The 20,917-nt window shown below is 42.5% G+C and overlaps 1 protein-coding gene across 1 annotated transcript; it reads left to right on the top strand.

Annotated features, from left to right (window-relative positions):
* Window positions 1-1,088: 1,088 nt before the first annotated feature.
* Tmsb15c (thymosin beta 15C) lies at window positions 1,089-3,638 on the top strand. Its single transcript, XM_075958128.1, has 3 exons — window positions 1,089-1,137; window positions 2,319-2,423; window positions 3,455-3,638. The coding sequence occupies exons 2-3, from the start codon at window positions 2,324-2,326 to the stop codon at window positions 3,490-3,492; spliced, it is 138 nt and encodes a 45-aa protein (XP_075814243.1). The 5' UTR covers window positions 1,089-1,137; window positions 2,319-2,323; the 3' UTR covers window positions 3,493-3,638.
* Window positions 3,639-20,917: the final 17,279 nt, after the last annotated feature.

Here is a 20,917-nt window from a genome sequence, read left to right as displayed (position 1 = left end):
TCCAATTTAGTGCTGTCAGTATATACATGGGAGTAGGGCCATCTCCTGGAGCATCGGTAGCCCCTCAGGAGCCTCATCTTTGAAGAAATCTGGCTCTCCCTCTCCCAACATCAGCTGTCAGGAGTTCTCGGCCAGGGCAGGAATTCTTGGCCTCCTTCCCTCTCTATGCTGGTATTTTGTCTGATTTAATCGTGTTCAGGTTGTGTACACATAATCACAGCTACTGTCAGCTCATATGGTACAGTTGCCCCACTGTGTTCAGAAAACAGTTCCACTATACGAACCCACCGACTCTGTATCTTCAAATCTCTCCGCCCCTTCCTGAGACAATTCCTGAGCCTTGGGAGGAGGTGACTTCAGTCTACATAGGTTTTCATCTTCTGCCTCTGATGGGCCAAGCAAAGTGAAAAGTTGTGTCAGATTCTCTTGTGATTATACCGTACTAATTATTCTCATGTTCAGTGGTACAAAAAGTCTAAAATGTCACATGCTTAAGTAGGAAATGTTCAGGAGTGAGTGGCCCTGAACCACTGGCCCTCACATCGGCACTATCAGCAGGCCAGGGATCAGAAGAGAGGTCACTGAGCATAGTTTCAAAACCACTCACTGGTCATCAAAGTATAGTCTCTTCCAAAGGCTATAAAAAGCCAAGAATGCAGGGTACAACTCATTCAGCTTGACCCTCGAAGTCCAGGTATTAAAATTTAACTGGATAAGATGTAGCTGTTTAATGTCAGGCTCCTAAACTGACTGCAGAATGACTGTATTTGTGAAGAAGGAATCACGGATCTCAGGCTAAAGCTGTAGAAGAGGAAGGGAACTGAACTTTGCCCACAATTCGCCCCTCAGCCATCAGATTTCTTCCATCAAACCTTATTATGGCAGGTATGCTGAGGCACTAAATTGAACAGAGACGGCCACCCAGAAAACTAGACCTTGGGAGTGGGCGTGGCAAGTCAGGACTTGCTATCCTGTGTAGGGTTTAGGTCAGAAACAGCTGTCCAATCATAAAGGTGGGCGGGGTCGAGGGGGTGGGACCTATTACAGAGTTTTTAAACTCCGGGCTGCAGCGAAGAGCACCAAACTGGTCTCCTCGCTGCAGACTTACCTGCTGTCCAGGAGTATTGGAGTCATCAGGTAAAAACCAGTGGCCCCGTGGGGACAGTGCGCTGGCAACTGCTGTCGCGTGCGCTAGGGCTAGCGCTTTCGCGCTTTCAGGTGGACCGGGTTCTGCCTGCGTATCCGAGTTCGCGGAGGCTTTGTTTCTGGCAAATTCAGGGCGCAGTCCTCGGGGGTTCTCACTTTGGGAGGACCAGGGGGTCTGAGCTGCTCCGAGGAGGTACTGAAGGCTGGGAAGAGAGTTGGGGTGGGTGGGAAACGGCCTTCTAGATTTGGCTTTCGCCCCTCTGTCCCTTAAGCTGGGCACTGGGCAGTGACAAGTTATTTGTAGATGACACAGTTCAGACAGATGCCTCTTCCCCGCCATGCAGTTACAAATCTATGAATCCCAAGTTTCCCCAGCTTTGAGATGACTGCTGTTCACCTGGTAAAGGAGGGCCTGAGGATACCCTTGACTGAAAGGGTTTGAGAGGTGGAAGCTTCAGAGCTGGGGGTGGGGTGGAGTGGAGGGCTCTCTAGTCTACCCTGGTCACTAGATTGTGTCCTAGCCCTGCTAAGATAGAACCAGGCCCTGGCTGAAGAGCTCTGCCTTCTTATCTTTGGAAATAGGACTCAGCTGTATTTGGCGTTCCTCATTCTACTAAAGCTTTTGAGTCTTGATCATAAATAGTGACTTTTTTTTCTTTTGCACACTCTCTAAGGTTACAAGAAGGTATTATGAGATTTGTAGTTGGCAATGACTAGGTTAACCCTTCCCTGTCTTATTGCAGTATTTTAATACACTGACTATGGACATTCAATAGAAATTAGTACAGTGTTGTGTGCCTCTCTTTTAGTGTGTGATGCTCACCATCATTCCCAAATCCCCTAAAAGTAGCTGACTGGAAAGTGAAGATGCTCATAGTCTCATTTTACCTTTGCTGGGATTTTAAAAGTCAGGCTTTTATTTTCCCCTGGGTTTCTAGAGTATCTTAGTTTCTGGAGCATCTTCATCTGCTGTCATTTGCTGCCACCAGAAATGGACTAAAGCTTTGCAATCAGAGTACCCTAAGAAAACATGACTTTTTAAGATCTGTTTTTCCTTGTTGAATACCACCATAAAAAGTATCCGTTGATATTTTGAATTTTTATGAATTTTAATTGTTATTCCTAATCTGATCATAGTTCTAGCAGGTAACGTTTTGTTGTTGTTCTTTCAGTCAAAATGGGTGACAAACTGGACATGTCGGAAGTTGAAAAATTTGACAGATCAAAACTGAAAAAAACAATTACTGAAGAAAAAAATACACTTCCATCGAAGGAAAGTAAGTCATGGAGGTTTCTAGTGGAGAGGAACAGTGGTGAAAGTTAGCATAGTCAGTTAACAAACCTATGCTCTATTAAATTTTCCACAAAGTAAATGATAATAATTAGTGTCCTCTTATACTTAACAGTTTAAAATAACCAACAGCTGATTTCCTTATTTGGGATATGTAAGTGTTCCTGTATTAATAGGAACCAGTAGAAATAATAGTAGTAATAGGCACCAGTAGTATAAAGAAAAAAAGTAATTTCTTGTTGAAAATTACAAAATTCACATTAAAATCAATCTTGGAATCTTTGACTAATCACTAGGGAAAATCCTATGTGTTCTTTTAATCACGCATCTTCCGATTTGAGCCTGAGATCTTGTCCCGCTAATGAATTCTTCAGATGCTGCTCTTCTGATCTGTTCTGCTTAAAGACAAATAAAATGGACTAAATTCAGATCTTGAATATACTTGATGCTCCCAGACTCAGGGGATCATTGTTACATCTTACTGGAGAACTTCAAAAAAATTTTCACAAATGCTGTGCTATGCTTTTTGTTACACCAACATTGTTTGAGAGTTCCAAAACTAGATGAAACTGTTTTAAAGTTTCTTTATTGTATTTTGATAGATGTATTGGAAGGAAATGCTTCATTTACCTTTTCGTCTCAAATAATGGCAACTGTATAAATCAAATGGAATGTGAAACCCATAGTTTAAGTAGATATTAAATCTTAATATTAATTTAATATTAAACTTTAATAGGTATTAAAATGGTTGATGTGTACTCTCCTCTCACTTTGTGAGGCTTTGTGGGTGGTACCTTGGTATTCTGAATTTAAAGCATTATGATAACCATTTAAAGAATCAGCAGAGATTCTTTTTAATGGTGCTGGGTTTCAAACCCCAGTTCTTAGTTCACGCTAGGCAAGCACTGTACTACTGAGCTCCACCACACAGTCTGGCAACAAGGAACTGTAGGAAGAAACTAAACATATTAGGAAAAGTCTCTCCTAACAATAATTTGATGTTTCTTTTTTCCCTAGCTATTCAGAAGGAGAAAGATGATCTTAAAACATCATAAAATGAAGACCTCCTTTCAAGATCTACTCTAACCATGCCTGATAGTAAGGGTTTTAGGATTGTAGAGATTTTAGGCAGTGACTCATGGAGTCTCACCTCTACTGCCTTGGATGAAAGGTCACCATTTGCCAATGATCATTAAACTTGGTTGTAAACTGCCCACTGGTGTGCAAATGTGGTTTTTCACTTGCTACAAGACAAGCTGATTTTAACCTAAAGTGGGGCCCTCAAATGCTTCATCATCTTTGTGAAGTTGTACTCACAACTATTTGCAGCTCCTCGAGTTTATCTTCATTTCTAATGTAACAAATATAACCACAAACTTCCTATGGTACATTCATGAAATTACACAAGGGTACTTTTTCAATTAAAAATAAATGAAGGGAAACCTCTTGAGCAGATTACACATATGTGAAGTTTAAGGTGGTAATGAGAACTAATGCCCTTATTTGGGAATGAAGAAATGGAACCATAGAACCTAAAAAGATCTGTATAGGATGTGAAAAGATAGCCCTGCTTTCTTGAAAGTGTTTTTTTTTTCTCACCTTAATGGAAACACCCAAACCTGGAGCTGGATGGGAAGGTGGCAGAAAACACTTGCTAAAACACACCATATTAAAGACAACAGGGTCTTCTACTGAGGGTACAATGAGATATTTAATATCTGTTGATGACTTGTATTACTTATTCTCTGTTCTGGTCCTTGCATTGAATAGGGTTTACTTTCTTGCGAACCGAGCATTTTGATCGTCAGTGACATAAGTGCTACTGACTTAAATGTGTTCTCTCAGTTCGTATGCAATCTCAGCTCCCAATATGCTTATACATGGTGGTAGGATCTTTTAAGGGTAGTTAAAGTTAAGTAAGGTTCTAAGAGTGAAGCCTTATAAAAAGAGGGAGTGGGGAAAGAAGGCAGGACACAAACACACACATACAGACAGAGAGAGAGATCTTGGAAGGATGCTGAGTCTAAAGGTGCCTATACAACTGAAATGCACGTGTTCTGCATTCAATCCTGCTGGACCTTGGTCTGTTTGGACTTGTAACATCTAGACCTGTGAGGCTTTACATTTCAGTTATCTAGACCACCTAGTCTGCAGTGATTTTGTTAGAGCAGCTTGAACTGACTACTATACCTAGGAAAACACGTAAACAACCATGCCTCAATCCTTACCTTTAATACCTTTACTGCTTTAAATGTATAAAGCTAACCACCTAAATATCACCGAGTAGAGATGTCCGCCACTCAGGATAACTGGCCAGCATGTTATCCTAATTTACATATCTTCTTTTTAAAAGGTTACCTATTTGTGACCTAACATGTTAATCTGCTTTATCCTTTCGAGAGGCTTATATCATTAAATAACAATTGTGGTCACAAGAACTAAAAGTGATTTTGTGTGTTATCATAAAATTCCCCAAGTTTCAGTCAGTCATGACCAGAAGAGTATGGCAGAGGTGCTGGGCCTCTTTGATTTTTCCTTGATTCCTTTTATTGTTAGGAATTTTTCCTAATGCGAGCTCTCTGCCGACACAAAATTCCAATCAAGCCAAATCAAAATAATCCAAATTAAAAAATATCCAGGTTTAATGGGATTCCTGCGCTCTCCGATGGCCCCGAGGGCCGCGAACACCGTCAACAGGAGGAAGGAAAAGAAAAGAGACCAAGTGATTCTCCTTTGGGAGCTATCTTAAATACCCTGTGGGAGTGGTAGGGACTTGGCATGCTGGGATTTGGAGTCCAGACAAGAGACCAAGTGAGTAGCCTTTGGAAGCTTTCTTAAATACCCTGTGGGAGGGGTCAGGATCTGGCATGCTGGGAGTTGGAGTCCAGACAAGAGACCAAGTGACTCTCCTTTGGGAGCTATCTTAAATACCCTGTGGGCGTGGTCAGGACCTTGCATGCTGGGATTTGGAGTCCAGACCAATACAACTCTCAGGCTGGAGGCTGGAGGCTGGAGGCTGGGGCCTAGTCTCTCGACTAACAATTCTGTTCCAGCTTTCAGCACATGAGGTGTTGCACCCGCATTCATTTTCTTTTCCCTCATTTCACCTTGAAACATCTTCACAGGTCCATCAAAAGGATGCTTCTCTGTATCCTAGATGATTTAAATCTAGTCAAGCTGAAAATTAATAGCAATATTATCCTTCATATGCAGTTTCTTCATTTATCTTCCATTAAACAAATATCTGAGAGCTACTCTTCAGTTTCCTACATGATTTGGCTAACAGTGGAAATACGGGGTCATAAGTTGGAATATGTTTCCTAGTTTGTTTTTTTTAAATGATGCTATAAGAAATACTCTAAGGGGTGGTGGAGTGAATATGATCAAAGTGCTTCATGTGTATATACAAGAATATTATATAGATTAAAACTGTCACAATGAAAGCTACGGTTTTGCCATTTGTGGTGGTTCATGCCTATAATCTCAGTACTTGGGAGGTGGACACAAAAGGAGCAGAAATTAACTCAAGACTAGTTAGAGCTACATGAGACCCTCTCTCAGTGAACAATAGCACCACTCTGCAATATCTTGTAGAATTAATATGTAATATTTTAAAAAGCTATACTCAGTTACAACATATAATATTTAGACATGTCTAATGAAAACATCCAAGAATATATACAATAATTTTAAAAGACCTTTTTGTTCTTCTTTTTGAATTTTTAAATTCATTTTACACACCAACCACAGTTACCCCTTCCTCCTCTCCTTCTCACTGCCGCCACACCTCCCCCACCCCCCATCCACTCCTCCCAAAGGGTAAGGCCTCCCATGGGGAGTCAACAAAGTCTGGCACATCAAGATGAAGCAGCACCGGGCCTCTCACCCCTATATCAAGTCTGAGTAAGGTATCACACCACAGGGAATGGGCTATGCACCAGGGATAGATCCTGGTCCCACTAACAGGGGACCCACAAACAGATCAAGCCACACAATTGCTACCCTCATGCAGAGGGCCTAGTTCAGTCCCAAGCCGGCTCCCCAGCTGTTGATCCAGAGTCCATGAGTTCCCACAAGCTCGGGTCAGCTGTCTCTGTGGGTTTCCCTGTCATGATCTTGTTTCCCCCCATCCTTCTCCAGCTCATTGATCATATTCACCCCTTTAACGCCTCCAAAATCTGCCCTACCTCCTCTTCCCCCCAAATCTGTGCCACTTCATAATTTATTTATTTATATTTGTTTGTTTATTGTTTTTTGGGACAGAGTTTCTCTGTGTAACAGTCCTAGCTCTCCTAGCACTAGCTGTTAAAGACCAGGCCTTGAACTCACAGAGATCTGCCTATCTCTGCCTCCTGAGTGCTGGGATTAAAGGCATGCACCACCACCTGGCATTTTTTTTTTCATTAATAGCCTATTGAATCCAATTTGTGCTGCCCATAGTCTCCTGAGAGTAAATGTCATACCCTGGAGTGTGGTTGACCTACCAGTACCCACACCCTTAAGGAAAACAGCCCCGCACACCTCAGAAAGCCACCAACTGTCCACAGCCCTTCAGTTAGGGGTAAGGTCCATGAACTTCTTACCCCTCATACTAGAATATTGACTTTTTTGATCTTGTGCAGGAAAGGACCGCTACTGTGAGTCAAAACACAGCTCATGTCGTGTCCAGAAGATACTTAGTTTATTTTGGTCTTTCCTAACTTCTCACTCTTAACAATCTTTCCACCCCTTCTTCCAATATGGTACCTGAACTTGGGGTAGGGGTGGTTGGAAAAAAGTACTTTTTATGGTTCCAATCTGAAATATCTCCTTCAGGCTTATGTTCTCAATTTTTAATTTTTTTATGACTTATTTATCTTTATGTGCATTGGTGTGAAGATGTCAGATCCCCTGGAACTGGATTTTCAGACAGTTGTGAGCCGCCATGTGGGTGCTGGGAATTGAATCCTGGTCCTCTGGAAGAGCAGTCAGTGCTCTTAACCGCTGAGCCATTTCTCCAGCTCCTGTTCTCAATTTTTAATGACCCACTGATCGCGAAGTCTTTGAGACAGTTGGACCTGGAAAGCAGAATTAGTTCAATATGGCTGTTTAGATAGGCTAATGTCAGCTTGCTTGCCGTGATTCCTGGTAATTCATTTTACACACCAACCACAGGTCCCCCTTCCTCCCCTCCTTCTCACTCTCCCCCACACCCCCCCATCCACTCCTCCCAAAGGGTAAGAAATAAAGAGCTACCACTGCACACTGTTGACAGAATGGACTCTACCAATACTTTCCTTGTCAGGGTGGACTCTAGTCTCTGAAACATGTGCCAAAATAAATCCTTCCTCGTTGTTTTTGTCAGGCTTTCTCACAGTGATGAGATAAGTAACTAATTCAGCCATTTATTCAAGCTCATTCTGTACACCCACCTAACTAATCCAACACTCATTTCCCTTTAGTCTAGTGGAAATGAATGATAAATGAGGAAAGTTATTATGTAGATTGATGAATCATGCCAATCACATTGGGGTTGGGTAATGACTCCAGTGGGTGAATTTTGTTATACAAATATTCTTGAAAGTAAAGATAGAGCACAGCCATCAAAGAGTTTGAGAAAATGAATGGCAGTTTCAACCTAATTCTTGTAATAATTTCCCATCATTCTCCTAATATGATGCTAAAGATAGGAGTCACAACTTTGAATTTATATTCTTAATTTGTCACAACTAAACAGAGCAAAAAATAACAAACCCAAACACCAATCCCTTTCTCATTCTGGGGACAGAACACACAGGGAGACAATTACTGGTTCAGGCTAAGTCACTCTCCCATAAGTGTGAGCTGCTAGCTGTGGCCTAAGGGCTAATGGTTCTTCTTTAGGTAAGTCAGTGGAGATTGGAACTTTGGCTGCTCTCACTGGATGCTTCCATCTGTCCAGTTAGTTTCAGATCACTAAAATTTACAAAATAAAGTTTATTATTCTTAATCCCTAAATCTTCTATGCTCCAAATTCTATTTTCCTGTCATGTCATTATCATTTTTTTTAAAGTTAGCACATAAGTATTGGGTTTAATCATGATATTTTCACACACACACACACACGCACACACACACACACACATGCAGACACAGACATGCACACAGACACAGACATACATACCCCTCGTTAGAGATAGGGTCCCTGTGTAGCCAACACTAGCTAGGTATTCATTTCATTGCCTGGATTGGCCTCAAACTCGTAATTGTCATGCTTTAGTCTTCTGAGTGGAGGAATTACAGACATGTGTCACATGCTTGGCTTACCTACATATTCTTTACAGTTATTTAAAATGTGTTACTCATTATACATGCTTGAAGGATAACCTTTTAATTTGAAAATATTTCCCATTAACTTGATTGACTTTCTCTAAGAATGTTGCATGGAGAATTAGGTTGGTTTTAGTTTTTCTTCAATAGCTCTTTTTCACCCACACTAACATTAAGAATACCTCTAGCATCTAAATATTGTAAGGAATTAGTTTTAAACTTAGCAGATGTTTAAGAATTCTTAATATTTACAAAAGCACCCTTATTTTTTCTCTGTGTTTCTGCCTTGTGAAGATTTTGATCTCTAGAAATGAGGCAAAAATAAAGGATAGTATTGGTTTAAGCATTGGTGAATCTGTTAGAATCCCTGACTGTTAATGACACGCTATTTAGATTGTTACTGTAAGCATTCCAACTGGTATTCATTTTCCTTAACTTAAGCAGAAGTGTTGAGGGATATGATTACTTGACTTCAGACCTGGCAGCTGTTGGACTTTTTCTTGCTGCCCTGATTGTCTTGAGGAAAAGGACTGTCAAAGAACCAGACAGGCTACCCTTATACCAGTCCATAATGCTGTACTGCGTGGCATCCTTGAAAAAAACACTACACAGTAGGAAGCTAGGGAGGGCGCTCAATGGGAGAAGTGCTTGCTCTGCAAGCCTGAAGACACCCATTTGAAACCCCAGAACCTGAATAAAGCTGGCTGTTGTAGCCCACATTTGAAATAGCTACGCTCCTATATTGAAATGGAAGGTGAAGACAGGAGATTCCCAGGAACTTTCTGGCCAGTTAGCACAGCATACACAGAGGTGAACAACAAAAAAGAGACCCTGGAGCCAGTGAGATGTTTCAGCAGTTAAAAGCACTTCCCATATAAGCCTGATGAATTTACTTTTATCCCTGGAATTCACAATGGAAAAAGTGAACTAACTCTCAAATGTCCTTTGACCTCCACATGTGCGCCATAGTATTCATGGCCCACAAAAGCCAAATCCCCAAATAACAAATAAGTCGATTTTTTTAAAAGGAGACTCTGACTTCCACAGGTGTGCTGTGCATGTACACACCTACACTTAACACACATATGGATAAATCATACATACACACATAATACACACACCTTATGAAATATCTGTAAGGGTTATTTTTTTTTTCAAAAAACTCGGAGCGTGCCATCCATGAGCTGATGTTGTCCAGAGAGACTCTTTGCTCTCTGTGGTATCTTCAAAACTTCTTTTATTTGATTTTAAGGATTTATTTTATTTATGCTTGTGTGTACGTGTCTGTATGAAGAAACACACTCATGTGAATAGGAGGGTACATTCCTGTGTGCACATGCAGAGACCAGGAGAGGGCAATGGATTCCTTGAAGCTAGAGTTACAGACATTTGCAGGATTCCTGGCCAGTTAGGAATCCCAGCTCTGATGCTCGTGATTATGCCACAAGTGCTCCTAACAACTGAGCCCCCTAACTTCCTTCCTTCGTTCAAGGTAACAGGATGGTTCTATGCCTCAAGAGATTCTATCATGACGTCAATCAGGCTGTTGCTGAGCTGATGGACCAATTAATCACATTAAGCACCTCCTAGGTAGCTTGTTGCAAGATGACATCCAGTCAGATGTTAACTAGGCTCCTGACATGGGGGAATGCCACAAATAGTGACGGGTCCCATGCTTCAGCAATCACTGTGATGGGTTCTTCATAGCCACTAGCATTGCCGTGACTGATGGCCGATCCAGTCTTTGACGCATCTTCTGAAGAGGTCCTTATTTCCCAAGAGCCTGAGAAGATTAGCTGGAAAACGTCAACTAGAAGAAAAGGCACTTCTGCTACCACGGCCTTCACTGCTGCCCCAGACAAAGAGAGTTTTGTTACGTATTTCCCAAAGGTACTAAGGAAAGTTCATGGAGGCATCAGCCTTTCCCAGAAGACTATAAATACCATAGACTTATTTGTGAGAACATGCTGTTCTTTTTTGAAATATGTCTTTTATTGAAGAAGAACCACATCACTTTCCCCCTTTTTATTCCCTTTAGCTCCTCCCAGCTACTCTGCCTTGAACCTTTCCCGTGCTCCACCCCAGAGCCTCAAGTTGATGGGCTCTTTTTTTTAAATATTTATTTATTTATTATGTATACAATGTTCTGTCTGTGTGTATGTCTGCAGGCCAGAAGAGGGCACCAGACCCCATTACAGATGGTTGTGAGCCACCATGTGGTTGCTGGGAATTGAACTCAGGACCTTTGGAAGAGCAGGCAATGCCCTTAACCACTGAGCCATCTCTCCAGCCCTAGGCTCTTTTTTATTATTGTTATATATGTATGTATGCATGTATGTATGTGCATGTGCTGAGTCCACTTTTGCTGTTTGTGTGTATATGATCTCAAGGCTGACCACTCTACATTGGACTCGTCCATCATTGGGGGGATGTAATTCTACTTCTACAACCAGTCATTAGCTGCATGTAGTTCTTTGTCTAGGAGTGTGACCATGCTGAATTTCCCCCTTCCTTGTTAACCTATCCGTTGATACTGTCATTGTTCAGTTCTTATTTATGTAGTCATTCCTAGGAAAGAATGTTTCACAGCCAACTTCCTTGTATTCTGGTTCTTACAATTTTTCTGCCACCTCTCTCATGATGTCCCCTGAGCTGTGATGCAGATATATTTTTGGGATTGGACTTCCCACAATCTGTTGATCTCTGCATTGTGGTCCAGTATTTCTATAATGGTCTTCATTGTTGTAAAGAGATGATTCCTTGGTGAGATGTAGTAGCTATACTTACCTGTGGGTATAAGGATATGGTTTTTGTTTTTTTTTGTTTTTTGTTTTTTTTTTTTTTGGTTTTTCGAGACAGGGTTTCTCTGTGGCTTTGGAGCCTGTCCTGGAACTAGCTCTTGTAGACCAGGCTGGTCTCGAACTCAAGGAGATCCACCTGACTCTGCCTCCCAAGTGCTGGGATTAAAGGCATGCGCCACCACTGCCCGGCTTGGGTATAAGGATATGATGTAGAATATATTAAGGAATTATGCTGGTCTAACGAAGTGATGGTAGTAGATTCTTTTCTAAGCTCCACGATGTAAGTAGCCTTGAGAAATTGGCTGTTTTTCAGGGATCAGGCACAATTCTCCTCCTGTTTAGTGGGCTTTACATCCAACGAGAGAGCTGTTGGTTGCCACCAACATGTGAGCATCACTTATTGTACCTGTATACATATTTACCATGCTAGTGATCGTCATGGTTCCTAGGTGTTACAGCTGAGTAGGACTATTTCATTGCTTCGCTCCCTTGGCAGCATGCATAGTATTTTCTGGAATCATGAAAAGGAGACCAAAGGAAAGAAGCTTGCAGGTCAGATCTAACTCAAATCATCCAAGTTTTGTGTCCTAAGTCTGCAGCATATTGTGAAGTACATGTTTTGATCAGGTGTCCAACCACCATCTTCAGAGACATCTAAACTACTGTGTGTTTCCTGTGGCTAGGAGATATCCACAAATATGCTGTGTCCAAGGGCACAATGCCCTCATCAGGCATGCCACTAGCCTGTAAGCTATCTCTCCACACCCAATTATCCAAACCAAAGGCTCCTTTTAGAGGCACCACCTGGCCAAATAGGACTGTAACACTGGCACAGGTGTCGGTTTGAATTTAGGAGCATGTGTGTGTGTGTGTGTGTGTGTGTGTGTGTGTGTCAGTGGGTGGGGGCAGGTGCTGTTTCTTTAAGAATCCCTTACTAAATTAGATGCCATAACTTTTGTCACATACTTCTAGGTCGCCCTTTCTAAGGACTGATGATGGAGTATTATTTATTTTTTTATAACAACATTTGCATTTTATGCTGACTAGTTTATTGTTAACTTGACACAGCTAGAGTTACCTGAGAGCTGGGAACCTCAATTGAAAACAAATGCCTCCATAAGACAGGGCTGCAATCAAGTCTGTAGGGTATTTTCTTAATTAGTGATTGACATGGGAAAGCCTAGCCCATTGTGAGAGGGGCCACCCCTGGGCAGGTGGTTCTGACTTCTATAAGAAAGCTGACTGAACAAGCCGTGTGAAGCAAGCCAGTAACCAGCAACTCTCAATGGTCTCATCAGGTCCTGTCTCCAAGTTCTTGCCCTGTTTGAGTTCCTGTCCTGACTTCCTTCAGCGATGAACAGTGTTATGGAACTGTAAGTCAAATAAACCCTTTCCTCCTCAACGTTTTGGTCATGGCGTTTCATCACAATAGAAACCCTAACTAAGACAAGTTGGTACCAGGATAGTAGGGTATTGCTGTGACAGACCTGATTGTGTTTGGGGAGAGAAAGGTGGAGGAAGGACAATGTATCGAGATCTCAGTGGGCTATTCTGTAGGAGTTTGGAAGATAAGAATGTTGAACACAGTTGAGACGATGGGGTCCTGGCTTATGAAATTTCAGAGGGAAGCAAAGACTCTCCCAGGACATGTGTATGAAGAATCTATAGTGTTTGGTCAGCCAGAGCAAAAGAAGCTGCTGTGATTAATAAGAGACCAGAAGATTTATTTAAGTGAAGCCTTTGTTCTACTGGGACAATTGATGCTGGTTAGCTGAAGCTGAGAATTTAGTGGTAATTGCTGCGACTTCTTTTGCTCCGGCTGACCAAACACCATAGAGTCCCCCAGGTGGTACTGGTTTTGAAGGCATGAAGGGCTCATGAAAAGCGTGTGTGGCTTGGTACTATGAGAGGCCAGGAGAGGCCATTGGTGAAGGTTCAGCCTCAATGGCAGTTGAAGGCCCAGGATTTGAAGGGGTCACACAGAGAAGTGGAGGTTTGACCCCATGATGAGAGGCTATAAAAGGCTGTTAGTGAAAGTGCAGGCCAGTTGCAGAAAGGGAGCCCAGCATTTTGGAGATGCCAGTACCATGGGATGACCACTAAGAACAGCAGAATGGAGCCAGCCGGAGCCTAGAAGACAAGTTGTGTGTGCGGCAGAGGGCAAAGCCAGAGACGCGACCCAAGCCCCTTAGAGGAGCCCAGAAGATCATGAATGAATGGAGTTAGTTATACTTTTGGAGTTTGGCTTTGCTTTGATTTGATTGTGACTGCATCCTGATGCTTCCCTCTTTAAGTAAGAAATTATTTAACTCATTTTTAAAATTTTTATTTAATTAACTTTTGTTTTGGTTTTTCAAGATAGGATTTCTCTGTGTAACAGCCCTAGCTGTCCTGGAAGTAACTCTGTGGACCAGGCTGACTCGAACTCACAGAGATCCGCCTGCCTCTGCCTCCTAAGGGCTGGGATTAAAGGCGTGCGCTGCCACCACCTGGCTAATTAACCTTTTTTTCATTTATTTTACATACCAGCCACAGTTTCCCTTTCCTCTTCTCCTCCCAGTCCCCCCTTCCCATTTGCCTCCCTCCCTCTCCGCTAAAAGCCCCACAAACAGACAAAGCTACACACTGTCACCCACATGCATAGGACCTAGGTCGATCCCATTCAGGCTCCTAAACTGTTGGTCCAGAGTCCATGAGCTTCCATTAGCTTGGGTCAGCTGTCTCTGTAGGTATCCCCATCAAGGTCTTGACTCCTTTTCTTATATTATCGCTCTTTCCTCTCTTCAACTGGACTCTGGGTGCTCGGCCCAGTGCTTAGCTGTGGATCTCTGCATCTGCTTCCATCAGTTACTGGATGAAGGTTCTATGATGACAATGAAGGTAGGCATCGATCTGATTAAAGAGGAAGGCCAGTTCAGGCACCCTCTCCACCATTGCTAGGAATCTTATCTGGGGTCATCCTTGTGGCTTTCTGGGAGTTTCAGCTTAGAGGTTGGTGTGAATGTTTGCCTGTGCTTTGTTTTATAAGTTGATGGTTTTCAACTTCAGTGATTTAAAATTGGAGTCTAGAGCTGAGCAGAAAATGCATATCTTGCCCTTTGTGTGAAATTATGAGAAGGGCAAGTAACTAAGGAAACCAAGGTTTCTTGGTTTTACTCTTCTCCTCATTTAAATGCCAATATTCATGTTGTTTTTTTCTAGTACAATATGAATAAATTTTTATGTATTCCTAGTTCTTTGAGACTTCTGTACATGTTTGAAAATTTCTTTTAAGCCAAGCAAGTCGAAAATTGAAAATGACCATCACATTTATCTATTAGATTAATCTGATGGTGCTATAGGTGCTTTGCCCTTGTAAATTCAGGGTAGAAATAGGAATATTCATTAATAGATCCCACAGTGGGTATGTGAATTGAAGCATAATGGGACGGATAGAGATAAGACTGAACGAGAGTGAAAACAAGTAATAGAGTCGAAGGATGGATGTGAATCTGAGTGATTATTTGCTTCAGTGGTTAGTTGGCCAGTGAGCAGTGGTAATCTATTGGTATGGTTCACTGAAAAGCAAACCATGAGAAAGCGTTAATGCTTAGTGATTTTTAAAATGCTTACATTGGTCCTGTGGGATAATGGGGTGAGAAACACAGTGTATGAACACCAGGCAGAGGCGTGAAATGGTAGCTGAAGGTGGGGCAGGTTGCTAAGGTTGGAGTCATTGTATCTTCAGCCAGCTATTATATCTTCATTTTGTAAAATCTGAGAATTCCTGACATGGACACATTCCGGTAAAAATCCTAGGACAAGTAGCTGGAAGGATCCAGGGTTGTCAGTGAGGTAGCTGACAAACAGTGAAGACTGAAAGAAGATTCTAAGAAGCCATGCTCACTATCCAAAGAAGCCGAACCTTTGGAGACAAATGATCTAGGGGAGCACTGAGGGCACAGTGTCCGTGAGACTGCAGCAAGCTTTAGGCCAAATAGTTCTCAACATGTTGGTTGTGATCACAGATTGGGATCTTCTTGATCTTCCAGTAACTGGTTCTTTTTAAATTTGTGTAGTCTACAATGTTCCCAAATGACAGAGCTTTCTTGCTTGTGCCTCAGCATAAGCATCCTATCAACATTTTACCATCATCGTGCTGATGTTTGCTGATGTGGATCTTGCCTTTGCCTCATAATTCCTTTATGGTACCGCACTCATTAAAATCCCCCATCATGGCAGAGTTGTTGGCAGGGGGCTGATGGCTAGCAGTTTGTCCTGAGAGCTGCAGAGCTGTGGGGTACTGTATGGAGCTGGATTTATAATGTTGGTGGACAGGCAAGCTCTGAAAGGGGCTCCAATAGCCCACGGAGATCAATAATTGACAAATGAATCTCGTGAAGAGGCTTCTGCGTGGCGAAGGAAACTGTCAATCTAGAGAAGCCTGTAGAGGAGGAGGAAATCTTTGCTAGCTGTACATCTGACAGAGGGTTGGTGTTTAGAATAACTTTTACAAACAACTTTTATAAAATGAAACTTGAAAAGCCCCACAAACAAACAACCCAATTAAAAGTGAGCTATGGAATAGAATTAAAAACTTCTCAACCTGGTACAAGGATGACCCCACTAAGAGTTTTAGCAGTAGTGGATACATAGCCTAAACTGGTCACCTCCTGTGAGCAGGCAAGAATACCAGTGGAGAGGCTGGGGTACTAAACCAACCATATAACCTTTGACCTGTCTATGGAATGTGCTGGTGTAAGGGTAGACTTGAGATTGTGGGAGTGGCCAACCAATGACTGGTCCAGCCTGAGACCCATGCCACAAGAGAGAGCCCACCCCTGACACTGCCTGGAGCATCAGGACCCAGAGGCTGGATGGCCTGGAGACCTAGGAAAGAACCAAACACGACTGGAGAAAAAAATGTCACTGTAACAATGCCTAACAATATTCTGCTATACTCATAGATTGGTGCCTAGCCCAACTGTCATCAAAGAGGCTTCATCCAGCAACTGATGGAAACAGATATAGAGACCCACAGTCAAACATTAGACAATCCTGGGGAAGAGAGGGAGGAAGAATGGTAGGAGACAGAGGAGTCAAGGACATCACATGAAACCTTACAGACTCAACTAACCCAGGCTCCTAGGGGTTCATAGAGACTCAATCGACAACCAGGGAGCCTTCATAGGACTGACCTTTGCCCTTTGCATATATACTACCATTGTGTAGCTTGGTCTTCTTGTAGGACTCCTAACAGTGGGAGCAGGGACTGTCTCGGATTCTTCTATTCTTCATACTGGATTGCCTTATCCATCTTGAAGACAAGGGGAGGTGCCTAGCCTTAACTGCAATTTGATATACCATGTTTTATTGATATTCATGGAAGACAAGTGTACGGAGAGGCAGAGGGGAGTTGGGGGAAGAACTGAGAGGAGAGGAGAGAAGAAACTGCGTTTAGGATGTAAAATAAGCAAGCAAACAAATAAATAGAAATTCTGAAAAAAGGAAATACAAATGGCTAACAAACACTTTAAAATGATCAAATTGGCAGTTGATGGTTGCTGGGAGACAATGAGTCAGTTTTCTTCAGGGATGCACAAATAACCATTAAGTGATGATGATGTGGATGCTGGGAAAGGGGAACCCTTCTACACTGTTGAACTATAAACTAGTGAACCAACTTTAGAAATCTGTCTGGAAGATGGCATAAGAAAGTAGACTGAGAAAAAAATAAAAAAAAAAGAAAGAAAGTAGACTGAGAAGCTATGGAGATCAAGCTAGTAAGCAGCATTTCTCCATGGTCTCTGCTTTGGTTTCTGCCACTAGGTTCCTTATTCCGACCTTACTTCCTTTGTGCTGAGCATTTAACCTCCGCAGTTACACGAACACTTTCCTCCTCCTCAACACTTTTGTTCATGGTGTTTCTTACAGCAATAGGAAGCAAACTGACACGCAATAGGAAAATGCAAGCCAATACAATAGCATTACAAAGTAAAGTCCTACCAGTTCCCCACCACGTTTCTTATTTCTATGTGGTTCAGATGATGACTTGATGAATTAGCAGTTTTACAAAGGTGCCATTCATGCTTCAGCCATTTGAAATACCTTACCAGGGCCTTTAAATTCCCTTTTAAACCACATTTTTATTCTCTGAAAGTTCCATACATTTATACACGTATATTGATTGCATCCATCCAGCACTAATTCCAACTACTCCCTGCTGCCCAGCACCCCACCTCACTCCCAGCCTGATGTCCTATTTTTATATGATTAATAACCCCGGAGTCTAATTAGTGTGGCCAATATGCACACGAGTCTGTGGATACCCCCTAGGGCATGAACGAACACTGTCAACAGCCACATCACCAAAGTGACTCCCCCTCCCTTAGAAGCCATCAACTGTAAACAGCTTCTCTGACAGGAAGCTCAGGAGCCCCCTCTCTTATCCAAGCTGGGACGTTGAGAGGCCTGTCCTTGTGCGGGCCTTCTACTGGTAACCACAGGGGCTGTGCGTTGATGTGTGCAACCGCCGCGTCGTGTACAGAAGTCAGCGTTTCGCAGCTCTCCTCCTCACCCATTGCTCTCACAATCATTCCAGGCCGTCTTCCATGGAGTTTCCTGAGCCTTGGCTAATAGGAGGTTGGTACTGATGACCCAGCCCCAGCTGAGCACTCAGTTACTGTCATGTAGCTCATTTTCCCAGTTATGTGTCTATTACCCACTACCCGCTACAAAAAAGAAGCTGCTCTGACCTAAATTGAGAGCAGCACATATTTAAGGGCATAAACCTAAGTATTGACAGGTCATTTTAAGCAGAGTACAGACAGATAGCTCAGCTGTTAAGAGCACTTGTTGCGTTTTCAACAAGGACCTGGGTTCAGTTCCCAGCACCTACTTGTTTGTGTAACTCCCAACAATCTATAACTCCAGTTTCAGGGGGTCTGATGCCATCTTCTGACTTCCAAGGACACCACACATATGGTACACATACTACATGCGGGCAAAACATTTATACACAAAAATTAAGTAAATAGAATACATTTTGAGAGCATGACCTTTTAGCAAAATGACAACAGGTTTCCCCTTAAGGTCTACGTTCCACAGTCATGATATTTTGATCATTTACAGTACCAGCACGGAATTCTTCCCGTGCAACAGGCCCCATATCCTCTTAGAAAGTAGTTGGTTACTCAGATTACCATCACGCCAATACTGCACAAGTGGGCACATCTCACCAGATGGTCAGTATTACAACTTGCAAGGTCTGGTACTGGATAAGGCTATTAGAGATTTTTGTCACCCAGCAGCCTATATAGCACTTTCTGGTACTATGTAAGCTAGCTAGCAGGAAGATGTTTTTCGGGTCTGCTGAAGTTAATTTCTATAAACCCTGTATCCAAACTGAGTGATGTTTTCAGGAATAAGGTCTTGTATCTAGTTATGGTGGGCAACCAAGATCACCTGCAACAGCCTATATTGTTTTAGGAGCATCCCCGTCCTGACTCATAGGAAGGTATTCCGTGTCTAGTAAGAAGATCATTTGCCTTGGTCAAGCTAGCTGTGTCCCTGTGCCACATGCTTTAAGACTGGCTCCCAAAGAGAGTAAATTAGCCACTTACTATAGTGGGAGGAGTGGAAATGAGCTCTGTAGCTGGTATCCCTGTGGTGATAGTTGTTGTAAGAGGCTGCTAGTTTGTTCCTGGCTGCTCAGCTCTGAAATAATCACACAGAACTGTATTATTTAAATCACTGCTTGGCCTATTAGCTCTAGCTTCTTCTTGGCTAACACTTACATCTGAATTTAACCCATTTCTATTCGTCTGTGTATTGCCACGTGGCAGTGGCTTACTGGGTAAAGTTCTGTCCAGCTCCGGTGGGGCTACATGTCTACTCTCTGACCCCACCTCCTTTGTTCTCCCAGAATTCAGTTTAGTTTTCTCAGCCTACCTCTATTCCCTGAGCCAGCCCAAGACAGTTTTCTCTATTAACCAGTGGTATTCACAGCATACAGAGGGGAATCACACATCAGATAGTGGCCAAGAAGTTATGCGTCTCAATCCATAGGCTTTTCTATCTCACTGGAAAGTCGTACCAGCCAGAGATCTTTACTTACCTATGAGATTTTTAACTAACCGCCATAAAAACACTACAGTGAGGAGAGTCCAAAGGAGACAAGGAGAGAGTTCCCTGGCTGGGCCACTAAAATATTGTGTCAGGAAGGACAATTCAAGATGTGGAAGTAAAAGAGTTTACTAGACTATAGCTGATGAAAAAGTTTTATATGGAATAGGCGCTGTATATACGAACACAGTGGGCAAATTCTGAGAGGAAGAAAATGAATGAATAAAAGAATGACACTGTTGAGAGGAAATAGAGGCCTTTTATAGCAGTTGAGGAAAGTTAGAAACATGCACAAGAACACGTCAGTCAAAGTTCCAGTCTGAATTGGAGGAGGGGCCCAGGAGGCCACACCCCCAGCTGAGAATCTATTGGCAGTTGGTGACTGCTGGCAGAGGAACAGTCAGTTTGCTTTCAGAATGCGGCCCCTGGAACATTGTTCATGCACCAGGGGTTGGCGCTACAACTCTGTGCATAAGGGCAGTACTAATTTGACTCTGAGTTATAAGAAAAAGAACATCCAATTGGGAAGAGGATGCAGTACAGTTGGTATCTGCTAAGACTTGCAGCAGGGAGTGGGAGGCAGGTGTGTTCAAATTATATTTTATTCATGCCCGAAATCCTCAAAGAATAAATTTAACTTTTTTTTTTTTAAAAAAAGAAGCTGCCTGACGTCCCTTCGGGGCCATTTGCATAGTTTAATTTGAGTAGCTAAGCCTAAAGCTCACTCTCCTGTTATATAGTAAATTTTATTGCACTGTGTAATTAATCCTTCCCTGGCTATTGGAGAGGGTCATTAGGATTTAGGCTGTGATTATTTGTGTAAGACATCACAAATCACTGGGTCAGGCTTCAGGCACCAAGGGTCTGACTGTGAGAAAGGGAGGAATTTTGTTCTGTATTTTTTGACATTTTGTTTTAGCCCCCCCCATATAAAGATAATGCCACTTCCTCTCAAGGGAACTCAGTACTTCTATAATGGATCATTTTACCTCCAGGGCTCTTCTTGGAATCTGAAGAGGCTTCTGCTTGGCTGTGTTTAGACTCAGTTCTTTCTCTCTCCTGCCTCCTTTGCTCCCTCACCTGGGAAGACACTGTATACATAACGTCTCAATCAGAGTGCCAGCCGTATAGTATAAAATGTCCAACAAAAAGATCTTTCTACCATTTACTGTAGTACTGAGTCTTAGAATATGAAGAAAGGCAAGCTGTGGCCCCTATCCCTTGCTACGCTGCAGCTGAATGGAGAACTAGTCCGAATAGTGGGTCATTCTGAGTGACTCTTTGCGAC

Source organism: Microtus pennsylvanicus, chromosome X (assembly GCF_037038515.1).
Source record: "Microtus pennsylvanicus isolate mMicPen1 chromosome X, mMicPen1.hap1, whole genome shotgun sequence".
NCBI lineage: Eukaryota > Metazoa > Chordata > Mammalia > Rodentia > Cricetidae > Microtus > Microtus pennsylvanicus.
Note: the sequence above shows the minus strand (reverse complement) of the source record. Positions and strands in the feature narration are given on the sequence as shown.

Coding starts and splice junctions, on each gene's coding strand:
- Tmsb15c (XM_075958128.1), top strand. CDS start 2,324: ATGGGTGACAAACTGGACATGTCGGAAGTTGAAAAATTTGACAGATCA. Junction 2,424..3,454: donor TACACTTCCATCGAAGGAAA/GTAAGTCATGGA, acceptor TTTTTTCCCTAG/CTATTCAGAAGGAGAAAGAT.